Source organism: Rattus norvegicus, chromosome 1 (genome assembly GCF_021556685.1).
Source record: "Rattus norvegicus strain SHRSP/BbbUtx chromosome 1, alternate assembly SHRSP_T2T, whole genome shotgun sequence".
NCBI classification, from domain to species: Eukaryota; Metazoa; Chordata; class Mammalia; order Rodentia; family Muridae; genus Rattus; species Rattus norvegicus.
Genome location: NC_141534.1, coordinates 7,905,987 through 7,921,176, shown reverse-complemented (window position 1 = coordinate 7,921,176; position 15,190 = coordinate 7,905,987). Strand labels below are relative to the sequence as shown.

Sequence of the window (15,190 nt, the reverse complement as noted above, 5' to 3'; positions counted from 1 at the left end):
TCATTGTTCTACCCTCTCCACTATCAGCTTGACTCCTTTTTTTTTTATAGATTCTTTGCATAAATGGAATCATGCAATATTTGTCTTTGTATATCTGAGTCATTTCACTCATTGAATCCTTAGCATTGAACTAAATAGGCTTCCCCGTTTTCCTGGGTCTGCATTTCCTCATGAAAGCCTCAGAGTTCAGAGAAAGTTGGTATTAAATAAATGTGTATGTGTAATCTCTCTTCAGCTGTGATCTTAAAATAGGAAGAAAAGAGGTTTCTTTTCCTTCCTTTCCAGTGTTCCCCTCAGCCTCACCATCTATAACCCATGCACCACTGAAGCCTTTCTTAAGAAGGTTTCACACAGATACAGCCTGTCATTTTCTAAAATGGCCTCTTACTAAAACCCTCTACATCCCATTCTGGTTAAATGTCAGGGATGTAGCTACACCTTAGGCCTTGCTAGAACTCAAAACATTTTTCATTCTAAAAGAAATAACTTGGAAAATAAAACTTTGTTAACCGAACTCTTTGAAGCCTTCCTGCCCCCTCTTTCCCCCAGGGGGGTGGTGGATACAAATGAAGTTTTCTTCACCCCATTCTGTCATCTCTAGCCCTTTCATCTGCATTAGGGTTTCTTCAGCCAGAGTGAGGGAAGCCCCAGAATGACTTCTCACAGCTTTGGCCTTAACTGCTGTCATTGTCTAAAGCTCCTGAGCAGTGGCCGAACTGTAGATAACAACCCTTCGGTTAACCTCAGCTCTGCTCTTGTGCCAAGGTAGCGCTTACTTATCTCTTGGTGACTCGAACTGACCCTGGCAGAGATAAGCCCTTCCTGTTCTCCTCAGCATATAACCCTATTCAGTGCTCACTGCTAGTTAGAAATTGCGCACACTTATAAACCATGTGCATCTCACTAGGCTGAAATTTAAAAATATACTATGACTGGTTCAGCCATCGTAGAAAGTAGTCTGAAGTCCTTTAAAGAAGGTAAAAGATCACTGCAAAGTGATCTAGAGAGCCTACTGCTACACACACACCCAAAGACAATAACATCAAGGTCTCAGAGGTACCACTTACTGTGCTGTCGATGTTCACGGTAGCAGCATGTGTAGAGCCAAAATGGGGAACCAGGTTTCTTTGAGGGAGAAGATCAGAGACTAACCTTCCTGATTCTGTTGGTTTTTCTCTAACGCCTTGTTTGAGGGAACATGTACTGAGCTCCATTGAGTAGAAACCCCCTTTTCTGTTGTTGTCAGCACTAGAACTCACTTATGGAAAGAGATATGAACATGCTATAGGGGGATCTGTGGGAGCAAGTCAAGTGCACAGCGGTTAAGCAGGGAGAGTAGACAGACAGAGGCAGTGCGTGTGCTGAGAGACAGTGGCCTCTCTCAGTTAGTGAACGGAAAAACCCAGACTGTGTATCACTACATACAGATTTCAGAAGACGAAGGGCTGGCTAGGGTGTTTGGGAGATGCTTCAGCTTTGTCCAGATTCTCACTGTTGGGCTTGACTCACAGTTGATCTTGATCAGTTGAAGGTCATTGAACAGAATTAGTTTGTACTGGTGGTTACACTGGTATTCACTAGGAAGAACTGAGGTGGGAGACAGGGGGTTGGGTTCTTTGTGATAAACGACTTACTAAATTATTGTCACGTAGAACAGATTGGTAGTGTAGTGTTGAAGCAAGTTCATGGTTGTGTCTTCATTACTTAGAAAGTACCTTGTTTAATCAAGCCTGTGCGTCTAAGATCATACGCTTAGTACAATGTGTTATTTCTCAAAACAGAAACAATAAGCACTCATACCTAGCTGTGAATTTCTGAGTGCTATCAACCCAACACAGTAAGCTGAGATAATCTTTTTTGCAGAATTGACAATACAGCTAAGGTTTCCAAATACCTACATTGTGTGTGTGTTGTTTGTGTATGTAAAAAGTCCAGTGATGGCAATGTGTTTCTGAAACACATCAGTAGCTTCATCATCAGGTTCTGTAGTCAACCGAGCAAAAGTACAGAGACTTCCAGGGTTCTGTATTAAAAAGCGAATGTTATTTTTTTAAAACAGCTCTCAGCATATTTGATATGCAAAATACACTGTGAAAGACAAGAGGTCTGGACAGGTTTAAAATAAATTTACCAAGAACAGTAGCAGAAAGAATTTATTGAAATACGGGGACTGCAGGTAAGTCCTTGTAGAGTACAGAGCAGCTGGGGAGCTCATACTTGATTTTTGTCTCATGGGTTAGTTTACAGCGTAAGCGGTCTTCCTTCCTTACGGCTGGACGTTTGGATAGAGGATGTGGTGATCTATTACGATTGGGCTCCAGATACTTACCTCACTGCAGTCAGGTTAATATGCTCATTTCTGTGAATTTATAGGTGGATAATTATCTGTGGTTTTAAAACCAACAGAATCAAAATATTATGTTAAAATGTATTTCTAATTAAGTTAAATTGTGCCTTTTTGAATTGTATTGGCAAAGGTAAAAAGAAAATCAAATAAAAAGAGTAAAAAGGGGACCCACTGGCAGCAGTGGCCTTGTCTCCTCCCTTCTGCCAGCATCCTTGCATTGGGAAGGCTGTGAGTATCAACTGTGGGAGAGTGCTGACTCCGTCCTGGTGCAGGCTGCACGGTTTGTGTTGGCAGGCCTGCTTCTTCAGATGTACTTTGGGATATCGGCCAATATGCTAAAAAGGCAGCCTCTTTGCTGTTTCCCTGACTTCAGGATCCCAAAGTGGTGTTTTTCAGCTCTTATCTCCCTGACGTCGCTTTCCCAGCAAGCCCGGTACATTTAGATGAGCCATTAGCTCTTTAGATGAGACTGCGGCAAGCTCTGCTTTACATCCGTGGCTCATTACCATTCTTGTTCGTGGTGATTCTGTCAATGTTACTTAATTTTTAGCTTTCTTGGGCTTTTTCCCTCCATTAAGATTCAGTTGGCTCTGAGTTTCTCTTACTGATTCAACCAAGCTATAGAATTTAGGCATGTCTTAATTTCACCTTGTTGAAATCGGTGAAGACCCCAGGGTTAGTTTTGTCATTAAAAAAGAAAAATTCCCGTGAGTGTCTCCAAGCCTTACCATATTGAAATGGTCCGTTTAGAAGTGGGCATGCGTCCCTCAGCTCTGCCCTCAAACCGTAAACCCTGCTAATGAGTGCGCTGTGCTTTAATAATCCCAGCGTCTGTACATGGTCCACATGGCAACACTTCCTTATTTGCCTCGTGTGTGTATCACGTGACTCTGCATTTTCATATTACCTTGACTTACATCATTGCACTTCTGTATTCCCTTCTGTACAACTTATTAATATTTGAATTTAGTCGTTGAGAATCTAATGTTGGGCATGTTTGTTATGGACGTAGATAATACTGTTACCTGAGTTACGGCTAAAATTACTGGGAGGTAAAAAACTGGATGTAGGTTTGCTTGTTTTCGGCTCTTTTTGTTATTCGGCTTAGTTAATCTGGAATTAGCAGTTGGGTTTTGTCCCTGGGGTTTTTGGCATCACTGTGAACAGTTTCTCCGTGGCTCCTTCTGGTTCTCTGGCATTCGTAGTTGGTGGTTCTTCAACTGAAGTAGAGGGGTAATTTATTCAAGGAGTCACTTGCCAATAAATTACATGGAGGTTAGCATTTCTGAATTCTAGACTCTTCTGCACCTTGGCCTTGCTTTTTTTGTTTGTGAGTCATATTAATGAGAAGGAAATGACTCTCAGTCATCCATCAATGCATTTGCAGGGAGTCAATAGTTAAGCTAAGGAAATGCAGTTTAAAACATGAAACAGGCACATAGGGATCCATGGGCGTGCATTAATATATAGATATTCAATGGAAGCCAAAGATAATCTCAGAGTCTACTTCACCTGAAGTGACTAGTTTTGGTCTCAATTAAGGAGTCATTGGAGAGAATTTTAAAATACTCTTGATGGGGGCTAGAGTGATGATTTAGTGGTTAAGAGCACTGGCTGGTCTTATAGAGGACTTAAATTTGATTCCTAGCTTTCACATGGCTGCTCACTGTCTGTAACTTCAGTCCTAGGGGATATTACCTCCTCCTCTACCCTATACAAGCACTTCATATGTGTGGTACACAGACATACATGCAAGTAAAACATACCACCATATATACATATATACTACAGTTGGTAAGAACATGGCCTGGGAATGTCGTTACTTGGATTCAATACCTTAGGAGTTTGGTAGAGGCTTAAATGATTAGATTGGTTCTGTGGTAGACTTTGTAATTGGGCATATCTTTCAATATTGTATTCATTCATTCATTCATTCATTCATTCACAATGATGGAAAGTCAATGGAGAACTAGCTGTTCCCATTACTTAAATAAGCTTTGATCCTGTCGCTGCTACTTTATTCCAGGAGAATGGGGTGTTTCTTGAGTATTCCCATGCCCAATATTTTCACAATGGCATGCTATCATTAGCTTTGAAAGAAAAAGAAAAAAATGGAGGGCAACTATGTTTTACATGTGAGTTCTTACAGGTATCAGTCTAAAGGGACTTAGAGGGAGATAGTGGCTTGTGGCTTCAGGCTACCTTGTTTTCTTTGTGTTTGCTGTTTCCTCTTCTTTGTTGGTTACCTAAAAGTTAACATGGCAGTTAGTTAGCAAAAAAACCCCAGAAATCCACAGAGCCAATATTTACAATAAAATCCTGGACCAAGAAAGCCCTCTAATAAAACTGGATGGTGACAGGCCAACACTAGCCACAGGACCTGTAAGATTATCACCATGTTGGGGAAAAAGAAAGAAGCAAAGGTGTTTGGGAGCTGTAGTTCCTCCAAAGACATCACATAGTCTGTAGGAAACATGGTGGGCTGCCGTTGAGCAGAATTCAACCATTGAGGTGCTTCTCCTGTCCAACTACCATGGGATAGTTTTGTTTTATCTTTCAATATTTTATATTTTATATTTTAATATTATCTTTTAGAAGACTGCTCCTTTCTAATGAGAGACAAAAAGGGAGTGGATCTGGATAGGAGGAGAGGAGGGAAGGAACTGGGAGAAGTAGAGGGAGGGGAAACTGTAATCAGGATATGTTATGAGAGAAAAGAAGCTATTTTCAACAAAATGAAAGAAAAAAAAAAAGACCTAATGTTCCAAGAAGTACATGTGGCATTTAACAGTTTGACTCATTGTGCGGTAATTTCCAGTAAGTTCTTTTCCATTCCATTCTTCCTGCCGTAATAGCAACAGCTGTCTGCTTTTAAACAACAAAGCGCTGCACCTAATGTGCAGTGAGAGTTGACTTTGATGGCAGTGATGGCTTCCATTATCCTAGGTGGTGGGCTTCTCTTTGCCAAAGCGTTGCATTAGCACTATAAAACAGAGAGCTGCTAGGAACTGCCATTAGGTGGCTAATTAGACCAAGTCGACGTCAACGCTTTACCATTTCCAATGCAAAATATTAGGCTTAATTCATTTCCTTGGCTCTATTCCAACTGCAGAATTACGTTCTGTTACACTGAAGGTCATCTCCCATGGCCATGAGAAGTCAGTTTTCATATCTCCTTTGGTGTTGCGATAAAGTTTATGGAGCCAGTGAAATAACAGCCTTAGATTATAAATTTGGATGGCACATATATTCCCTGAACATAAAAATTACTGAAGAAATTAAAACACGCTGTTTCCGTGTGGTGTGCACTATATTATAATATACGTTCACTGTTAGAAACAATCTAGCGTCAGTATATGCCTTAACTGTCGGGGAAGTGAGCAGGGATTGTTGGTTTTTTGGTAATGGTAATAATATGAATATGTAACTGGATCTTCAAGGCTAGAGTTTCTGTCTGTGAAGAATAGAGAAGTGGTGTTTCTTTATTGCTTGATTAGATTGGCTCTGGACTTCCAGGTTCTGGATATAGTTGATAAAAAAAAGTGTGTAATGTGGAATTGGACTTCTCCCTTTGAGTGGTTTCTTTCTTTTTATTTAAATATGAGTTTACATAGGTACCCAGAATAGATAAGCCAGAACAGCATAGACGCCACAGAAGACATGCTATGTGAAGGTCTGTCTATGAAACACCCAGAATAAACAATCTCACAGAGATAGAAGCTATATTAATACCTGTCAGAGCCTGGGCATGGGTAGCAGTCATAGAGTGTCTTTGAAGAGTGGCGGGGTCATTCTGGATGGATGTAGATAGTGTTGTGGTTGTTTAAGGAGGAGTGACTCATAACCAGTGTATACTGGACAATGCTGGGGAGTTGAGGGTAGAGCTTGGAACCTGGTTGCTTGGCCTTTCTCTCACTCCCTCAGCTCAGGGTTATAAGTTGAAGTCCTCTGGACTCAGAGATGAACACTTGCCCATAGCCAAACAAGTTGAAGCACATTCCTCAATTGGTATTTCCTTGTATATTAACTGCCTATGTTAAGAGCAAGCACAGGAGCAGAGGGATCACAAATGCCTATCTAGTACCAAAGACAGAAACACTTCAGTTTGTAAACAAGTCTCTATGATGCTGGGTCACTTGCCACTAAAGAAAAGGTAGAAAATGGGACCAGTTAGCACATACATTCACACACTCATCGTTCTGTTTGTGTTATGTAGATAACTTCTCTGTCTCTTTATAAAGAGGGGAATGTAATCCACTCAGTGGTAAGTTTGGAAGCCAACTAGTTCACGTACAACCCGAGTAGCAATTCAGCTCTTGGCTAATAATAGGAATATGTAACTTCATCTTCAGGATGAGAGCTTCTGTCTGTGTTGAATATGAATGCTAGAATTGCTGGTAGTATAAAACTAGGCTTAGAGGATAGTTTATGGAATAAGATAAGAGAGTTAGCTTCGAGAATTCTAAGCATATCTTACTTGTAAATGGTTATCATCTTGCCAGGTATGGTGGTAGCACATGAAACTTAGTCTAAGCGCTTAAGAGGCAGTCTGGTCTCCTGAGCAAGTTAGCATTTACGGGGCTATCTAATGAGACCGTCTCAACAAAACAGAGAAACAAACAGCAAAATAAAACACCAGTCACTTTGAAATCCTTAAGGAAATTGAAACACTATATATCATATTACATTTTAATCAGGGTATAACAATAGTTTATCTACTTGGTCGATAAAGTAGAGAAACTTAGACTCTTTTCCTAACAGAATCTGGGGTGGCTCTTTGCTTTCTTTCCCTCCCCGGCTCTCTCTTTTGTCTTTTTTTTTTCCCAGAAAGAATTTCATGTAGCCCAGGCTAGCCTTGTATGCCTATTCCACTCGCTTCTATCTTCCTAGTCCTGAGATTTATGGACATGTGCCATCATTCCTGGTTAGAAGGGTTTGTTCATTTGATTGCTTTGTTTTCTTGCTCAACTCTTTTGAAATTTTCGTAGGGCATCCCCAGGTAGCCCAGGGTACCCTTGAGCTCATTCTAGTATGTGCTGAGATTATGGGCATGCACCTTTCATGTCCCCTGCCACTGCCCTTTCTTTATTATTGATTAAAATTTCTCCCAACTAGAATGTGTGGTAGCTTGTGGGGAGCTAGCATAGGCTAAGCACTGACCTCAGTTTCTTAAACCCACTTAAAAGCATGCCATCTGGAAGGCCATCACTATGTAGTAGGAAATCAGTTTACTCAGAAATCTACAAGTAAGCTTTCTAAAACATTAGTTTTGGGATCAAGTTTTGAAATATAGGATAAATAAGCTCTTTAATGGTTTACTTTTAATATGTTTTTTTAAAATTATGGCATCTCTAAATGTTTTTCATAGAATCTCAATTACCCATTATTTTCATGATACAGTGCTTTTCAAAGGTGAATAAAGTGAACAAAATCGTTGGCATTTTAATGAACTTCAATCTACATCTGCTCAGCTTTTGTTGTGTTACAGCCTTTTAACCAGAACTGTGAATTTTTCAACCTATAGACAACATCTGGGGAAGACGTGCGAGATTTCACAAAAGTACTGAAGAACAAGTTCAGGTCCAAGAAGTATTTTGCCAAACACCCCCGGCTTGGCTACCTGCCTGTCCAGACCGTGCTCGAAGGAGACAACTTAGAGACGTGAGTTCCATTCTAGCATTTAGTCTGTGACCACTTAAGTCTCATCATTGTTTTTAATGCTAACAACATGCTAAGAGATTTGTGTTCCGGTGGAATATTTTATTTTGAAACAAGTCTCCATCAACAGTTCTTGTATTACTTGGGGGGGGGGGTTGTTTGTTTATTGTTTCTAAATGTGCATTTCTTTTCTTGATCTGTCTCTCTCTCTCTCTCTCTCTCTCTCTCTCTCTCTCTCTGTGTGTGTGTGTGTGTGTGTGTGTGTGTGTGTGTGTGTGTGTGTTTAGAAATATCTCAGTCAAATTGTGGTATTACTTGCCCCCTCATTCTTTCATTTATTCTCTTCTTTCTTCCCTTTTATAGGTTTTCTGGTTATAATACCTTTCATTATTTTGTTTTGTTTTGTGGTACTGGATTGAACCCTGAGTCTTACGTGTGCTGGACAAGAACGTTTGAGTGATAGCCTCAGCCCCATTGCATCTTTTTAATATAAAATATCAATAATACTGCATCTTATATTTCCAACCCAAATCTTTTCTGAACCCTAATTTTATGTTTCTTAGTAGTCTCCTTAAAGACAAAACAGGCAACATTGCTTTAAAGGTCTGAGATTTGAGTTGACAAGCATCTTTTAAGAAATTGTGAGGGAGGAAAAATTACAACGGGATCATAAAGCTAGGAAAGAAAACCGAAGAATCTAGAGCCTGAAGTGAGAAGGAGAAAGACATTAAAATAAACCAGAAGACATGCATGCATGGTCATTTTGAACCACCAGGCAGTCATCTATTGAGATCAAAGTAGATGTGATTTTAAATTGTTGAATCCCTTTATAGAATATGTATTTCAACATTTCAGCTGCAATGTTTTTTGTATCTGGAATGTGCGAGCAAAACACTCATGTAACTAAACACTGTATATGAGATGAGTGATTAAGGAAGACACCTGGCGTTTACCTCTGGCTTCCATGTATAAGTATATACACATGTACATACACCCGAACAAGTATGTACACCACCCGCAAAAATATAATTTTTTCTAATTGCTTTCATACCACCTAAGACAAATTCAGCGTTTGTTTTATTTTAAACAAAACTATTTAAATACATTTAGAAAATGCATGTCTTTTGTGAATATGCTTTTGTCTTTTCTTTCTTTTTTTTTTTTTTTTTCTGGAGCTGAAGACCGAACCCAGGGCCTTGTACTTGCTACCAATCCCTGCTTTTGTCCTCAAAGGTTATATATTAATTATTCTTGTTGTACTATCCAATGCACACAGTTTGACTTGCTGAGACCTGACAAAATTTTACTTCTGTTCAAAACACAGCTACTTAACCTTTACTGTAGCTCATTGTGGCGTATAGTATTGTAGATGAATTATCACGTCGTATATATTGTAGATGAACTATCACGTCGTATATATTGTAGATGAACTATCACATCATGCTGGGATCTAAGAAGGAATACAGTAGAGTTGTACTGAGCAGTGTTACCCTGTGCTCCTTTCATGAGTCATCACCATTTTGCATCCCAAATAGATATTTCATACTCTTCTTTAAAAAATTTTAATGCTTTGTCTTTAAATGTCAAAATGAGCATGACATTTGATTTGCGTGCATGCACTTGAATTCGTCTGTGTGTGTGGAGGCCAGAGATTGACATCAGTCGTCTTCTTCAATTGCTGTCAACTTATTAAGACAGGGTCACTCACTGAGTCTGGAGCTTGTGGACTGAGTGAGTCTGGCTGGCCAGCAAGTCCCAGGGATCCTCCAGTCTCTGCCTCCCGAGTACTGGGATTCTCGGTGACCAGATATTGTAGGGGTGAGGGGGTTGAACTCATGGCCAAGTAAAAATTAACAAAAAACCATGCAAAATAATTTCATTCTCTGCTTTTGAGATACTACTCTGAAAATGCCTCGCCCCACATAACATAAATTTCCCACCATTTTCCAAGAGGGATACAAGAGGAAGAAAGGAATGGGCATCTGATTAAATTGGATGCCACAAAAATCCCTTTTGAACAAGATTTATGAGCTACTAGATAGTGCGGGTGGGCGTTCTTCAAATCCTACACAGAACCCTGTGGATTCGCTGTTAGTTCATTTTTCTGCTGAGCCCTCTTCTGCTACAAGGTCACTTAATCATCCAGTAGAACAATTTATGTGAGTGGGTAGCTTTTTTTTAAGAAAAAAAATGTTTGATTTCATTTATTCTCCTACTTGTGGGAGGAGAACATCGGAGAAAAACCATTGAAATGGCGAAGGTGTTGAAGTTATTTATTGAGCTGGTTAGAGCTTCCCTTGACTTCATTCTCTTTCACCTTTGCCAACGTCGCACTTTAATTTCTGACCAGTGATTAGCCATGCAGGCATGCATGAAGGGACTCTATGGGAAGAAACGCTTATTACTAAATGAGGGTAAACGTGTCCATGCTAAGGCTTGTTCAGTTAATTTAATATATCTGTATGCAAGAATTTTCAAAATGAGTAAAATTAAGGATACAGTATTCATAATGAAGTTGAAGAAAAGAGCTAAAATAAAATTGTGGCAGGAATAATTTGAGAGTTCTGAGAGATTATTATTGGCTTTAGAATTAGGTTAGTTTCCTAAAAGATTAAAACAACAACAAGAAGCAACCGAATCTTGTATTGGGTAATATATCCACAGCGAACTGTATCGCTCTTTGAAGATCTTTCTGTAGCAAGAATTCACGCAGAGCAGGTACAGTTGTGGCGATTAATGTTCAAGGCTGGGAGAGACAGATAGCGGTGCTGAGACAAGGCTGCCTCGATCATGTGCTAAGGAGTGAGAATGGTCAGAGGTGGAGGAAGAGACTTACTGGCCAAATGAATTATTTTCAAAAGCCTGAATTAAAGTTCTAACATGAAACACGTACCCAAACCAAAGAACGAGAGAGGCAAAAGCCAGATAATAAAGGGCCTTGTTATCTACGCCTACATCTTCAGAGTTTATCTTGAGAGCAGTGAGAGTTCACAGGTAACCTTAAGAAGGAAAGAGTGGTGGATAGTTCAGGAAAGATGTTGACATGAGATAACCCTACAGAAAACGAACTTTTTTAGGAGTGAGGGAGCTTCACTAACCCAGGGACCATGGTCAGTTATAGACAGTGTTATAGGGAGTGTTAGCTATAGACAGTGTGATAGGTAGTGTTAGCTAGAGAGAGTGTTATAGGAAGTGTTATGGACAGTGTTATAGGAAGTGTTAGCTATAGAAAGCGTTATAGGAAGTGTTAGCTATAGACAGTGTTATAGGTAGGGTTAGTTATAGACAGTGTTATAGGTAGTATTGGTTATAGACAGTGTGATAGGTAGTGTTAGCTATAGACGGTGTTATAGGAAGTGTTAGTTATAGACAGTGTTATAGATAGTGTTAGCTATAGACAGTGTTATAGGAAGTGTTAGCTATGGACAGCATTATAGTTATAGACAGTATGGTGAAGGCAGAAAGTACACAATTAAGAGAGTTAGGGAAGTTGGGGAGCTCAGCTGTAGCTCCACATGACAGAGATAAGAAAGTATGTTTGTTTATGCCTTCACATTATATTTTATCTTACAAGAACCTACCAGATCAACACGGACTTGTTAATTCACTGTCTTCAGTGGACAGGCTAGGGTAGGGGATGGTGAGGATGGGAGTAAGCATAGTCAGGTTTTCAAGCACCAGGCTATGCTCTAACAGGTAGAGCCAGGTACCAGCTTTGGGGCAGATGGGTTAAAGAAGCAACTAGAAATACAAGACTGCTAGAAATTTGCATCCTTAAAAGGCTCACCAAGTTCTCTGAAGTTTATGTTGGAATTCATAGACTTACATTTCTATTGCAGAGGCTGAGTTTTCTCATAGCATATGAAATTAGTCAAAACACCCCGCCGAGCTGCTACACTGAAAAACAGCAAGCAGCTCCATTATGAAGTCAGTGGTAAAGCAGAGGTTGGCGCTGTCTTTATTTTTTCATTATTTACTTATCTACATTCGGGTGCTGGCGATGGCACTCGGCCCCTCGTCTACACCAGACTAGCAGTCTGCCAAGTAAGCCCAACCCTTCTTACCACAGGTTCGAGGTACAAAGCACTTGCTGCCGTTCTTCCTTTCTACTCAGTATGAGCATGTATCACAATTTCTCCCTGCAATCCAAAGTCCTCTGAAGGCAGAGAAACCTACAATTTGATTTCGTATCTGTTTCCTTTATTTGATATTTTCCATGAAAAAATGTTTTTCTTTCCGTCCACCTTTCTGCCTGTTTCATTCTTAGTTCACAGGTTTTCGTGCCAACAATTAACTTTCCTACAAATCGCTCAAGCCAATCTACAAAGCTTTGCCAAGGTTTCTTAAGATAAAAAGAAAAACAACAACACTTTTTCTTCTGCTGCAAGCTTATATCGAACGTTGTCCTACACTTGAATTTCAGAGATAATTTCTTAAGCAGTTACTGTTTTAGGAAGTGTGGTGCAGGTTACAGAGCTGTCCGTCAGGTGACATTTGCTGCCCCTGTTTCAGGAATAAGGAGAAGTAGCAATATACTGACAGCGAGGAATAATACTCTGTTTCCACTCTTCCTGCTCCTCCTTTACGCGCACACAATTAGCTCTATTTACAGAACATGTATTTCGGCAGACACAGACAATGAATGCCCATTTTTGAAAGTAAGTCTAAAGAACTTCAACTTCCCACTCTATAAGATGACCTTCCACTCTTCAACGTCTGCTGTGCGCACATCATCTTGTGCTTAACAGTAGGAGATAATGAGGTCATTAACTATGTCTCAAGTCCGCACATGTAATAGCAAAGGAAATCTAAAAGGACTTTGCTTGATCAGCATTAGCTTTTGATTAGCATTAGACTTTACATAATTAAACAAGAGTACTAATTTTCCTTGTGCTTTTAAATTTCTACATTCATCAGGTCATTCATCATCACCTTCTCTCAAAAGTTAAGAGTTTAAACTATTATTTCATTGGGATGAATTGTTTCAATGGCATTTCATGGAAATTCGGGGTTTCTGGGGAATCTAAGAGTCTAGGGCTGCCCCTGCGCTGTAGGTGGAATAATTCAGCCTCAGACACAGGCCCCTGATTCAAGCAGAACTGGTTGGCCCATCTAGTTTTCTAGAGAGAACTTCTAGTTAATAACATCATACTAGATGGAAGTCTGTCCTGTCCTAGAGAACTCACCCTCAATGTGCTGTTGGTTGACTCTTTGAATAGGGCATAGGTAGGCAGCAAGGCTTCTCTTTTCCAAGTATATCTGAAATTGAGAAATATGGTGTACACATAATTTCAACTTTTATATTTCTAAACAAAGAGCCAGAAATCCCTTTTTACTTCAATTCTGATGACAGTAGTCTAGTTATTAGGTAATAAATTCAGAAAGGTGAATAATTGTGTCTCCTTTGGAATTTTCTGGAGCATTATCTTCCAACAGCCTCCAACGTGGGGTGATCTTCGCACATTTGGCTGATCTTTTCAGTCTCACTCTTCTAAAACGTGATTACCATCTTGACACATGGATGCTGCAAGTGCTGGGAAAGTTGTTTTTGGTTTCCCTGGTGGTGATTATCAAGGTGGCCAAATGTGAGTGGAAGACAAATGAGAATCCACCTCCTTCTGCTCTAAATGTTTGTTCTGTGACTTTTGTCTCCCTGTCCCCTCTCTGCAGTCCTATCACGCTCATCAGTATGTGGCCAGAGCACTATGAGTGAGTATTCACAGCCCCCGTGCACAAGAGGGGAGTTCTAATCAGGAGCATTAGCATGGGTCTAAACAACTACTTTTACATCCTGGGTGACAGCGCTGGTGGCTTGTTTGCATGGCAGATTCGTTACTTAACTAACTTTCTAACTGGTAACATCTGTCAACCTTGAGAATAAAGCCCTTGCCTTTTAATTTCCCTCTTTGCAGCCCCTCCCAGTCCCCTCAGCTGTTTCATGATGACACTCACTCAAGAATAGAGCAATACGCCACACGGTAAGAGACTGACATCCATCCCTCGCTCTGCTGCCCAGAGTGTGTCTGCCTTCGTCGTAGTTCAGTGCTGCTGACACACCTTGATGTGGGAGTGTGGGAGTATTTGTGGAAGTCATGGTTCTGTTGCACATGGAACCTGGGCCTTTATCTTTTCATGATGTAATTTGTACTTTACCAAATACCTGCTATGTCATCTGTGAAGAGCAGATTATAATAGGCTGCCATTCAGAGCTGCTGAGACACCACAAACACTGAGTAGTCGGGATGCAGATAATATAACCTAATTCCAGTGAATAAAGTAGCATTCGGAACTACCCTTGGGGGAGCACGGACATATGAATTGCAATATGTAATTAAACATATGTAATATTTGATTATTAGGGTTTGTTTTTAAATCCCTAAGCAGTGCAAAATATAGGTCTGGATGTAAAACTTTCAGGAAAGTGTCTCATATCAATCATTGACCGTACTAGAAGCCAGCTGTATCCAAAATTCCTAGTTTAAAAAGCATTTTTTAAAAATGGTCACCTTTGTGCTGAACTGAGACTAAGTCAGATTCTTGGAGCTGTTGGATAACATGCTGTGGAGGGATGTAGCATCTTTACTGAGCCACAGAAGGGAAAGGAATTGAGAGACTGGAGGTACTGAAGACCATAGTCTGATAACTCAGAACCCAATTGATCAGGAGTTGGTTCGCATTCTAGGTCAAGAGAATTCAGAGTGAGTCTTCAGATGTGAGAGGAGCATAATTAGATTTATGTGAAAAGTTACTCTGCTTTAGTGGAGACCAGCTAGAGGGCCTGGGAGCTCAATGAGAAGGCCTCAACACTGTGATATACCTGCCCGAAGTGAGAGCCAATCAAATTTCAGCTCACCAGTACAGGTGGATTTAATTCCACCGCTGTGTGAGATTTCGACCATTTTCCGTTTAGTCATAATTAATGTAGATTTAAAAACAAATAAGGATGCTTCTGGATGACCGTTCCAGTCGAGGCCATGTGATATCATCTCCCTGTTTTTGTATTTTCAGACTGGCCCAGATGGAAAGGACAAATGGATCCTTCCTAACTGACAGCAGCTCTACCACGGGAAGTGTGTAAGTGCATCATGAATTGAGTCTGCCCAGGAGGCCAACTAAAAGGGTTTTGGTTGCAAAAGAGTGTCTTGGTGACTAGGGCCAAAGAAGGCCACAAACACCACACCATGC

General features: G+C 40.3%; 1 protein-coding gene across 13 annotated transcripts in view; it reads left to right on the top strand.

Annotated features, from left to right (window-relative positions):
- Positions 1–15,190, top strand: part of Utrn (utrophin) — a 502,827-nt gene that overhangs the window by 465,323 nt on the left and 22,314 nt on the right. For 11 of the 13 annotated variants that reach the window (XM_087636075.1, XM_087636021.1, XM_087636135.1 and 8 more), the window contains 4 exon segments: positions 7,872–8,008; positions 13,676–13,714; positions 13,918–13,983; positions 15,014–15,079. In XM_087636075.1, the coding sequence (XP_087492201.1) occupies positions 7,872–8,008; positions 13,676–13,714; positions 13,918–13,983; positions 15,014–15,079 (308 nt within the window). 13 annotated transcript variants of the gene reach the window in all.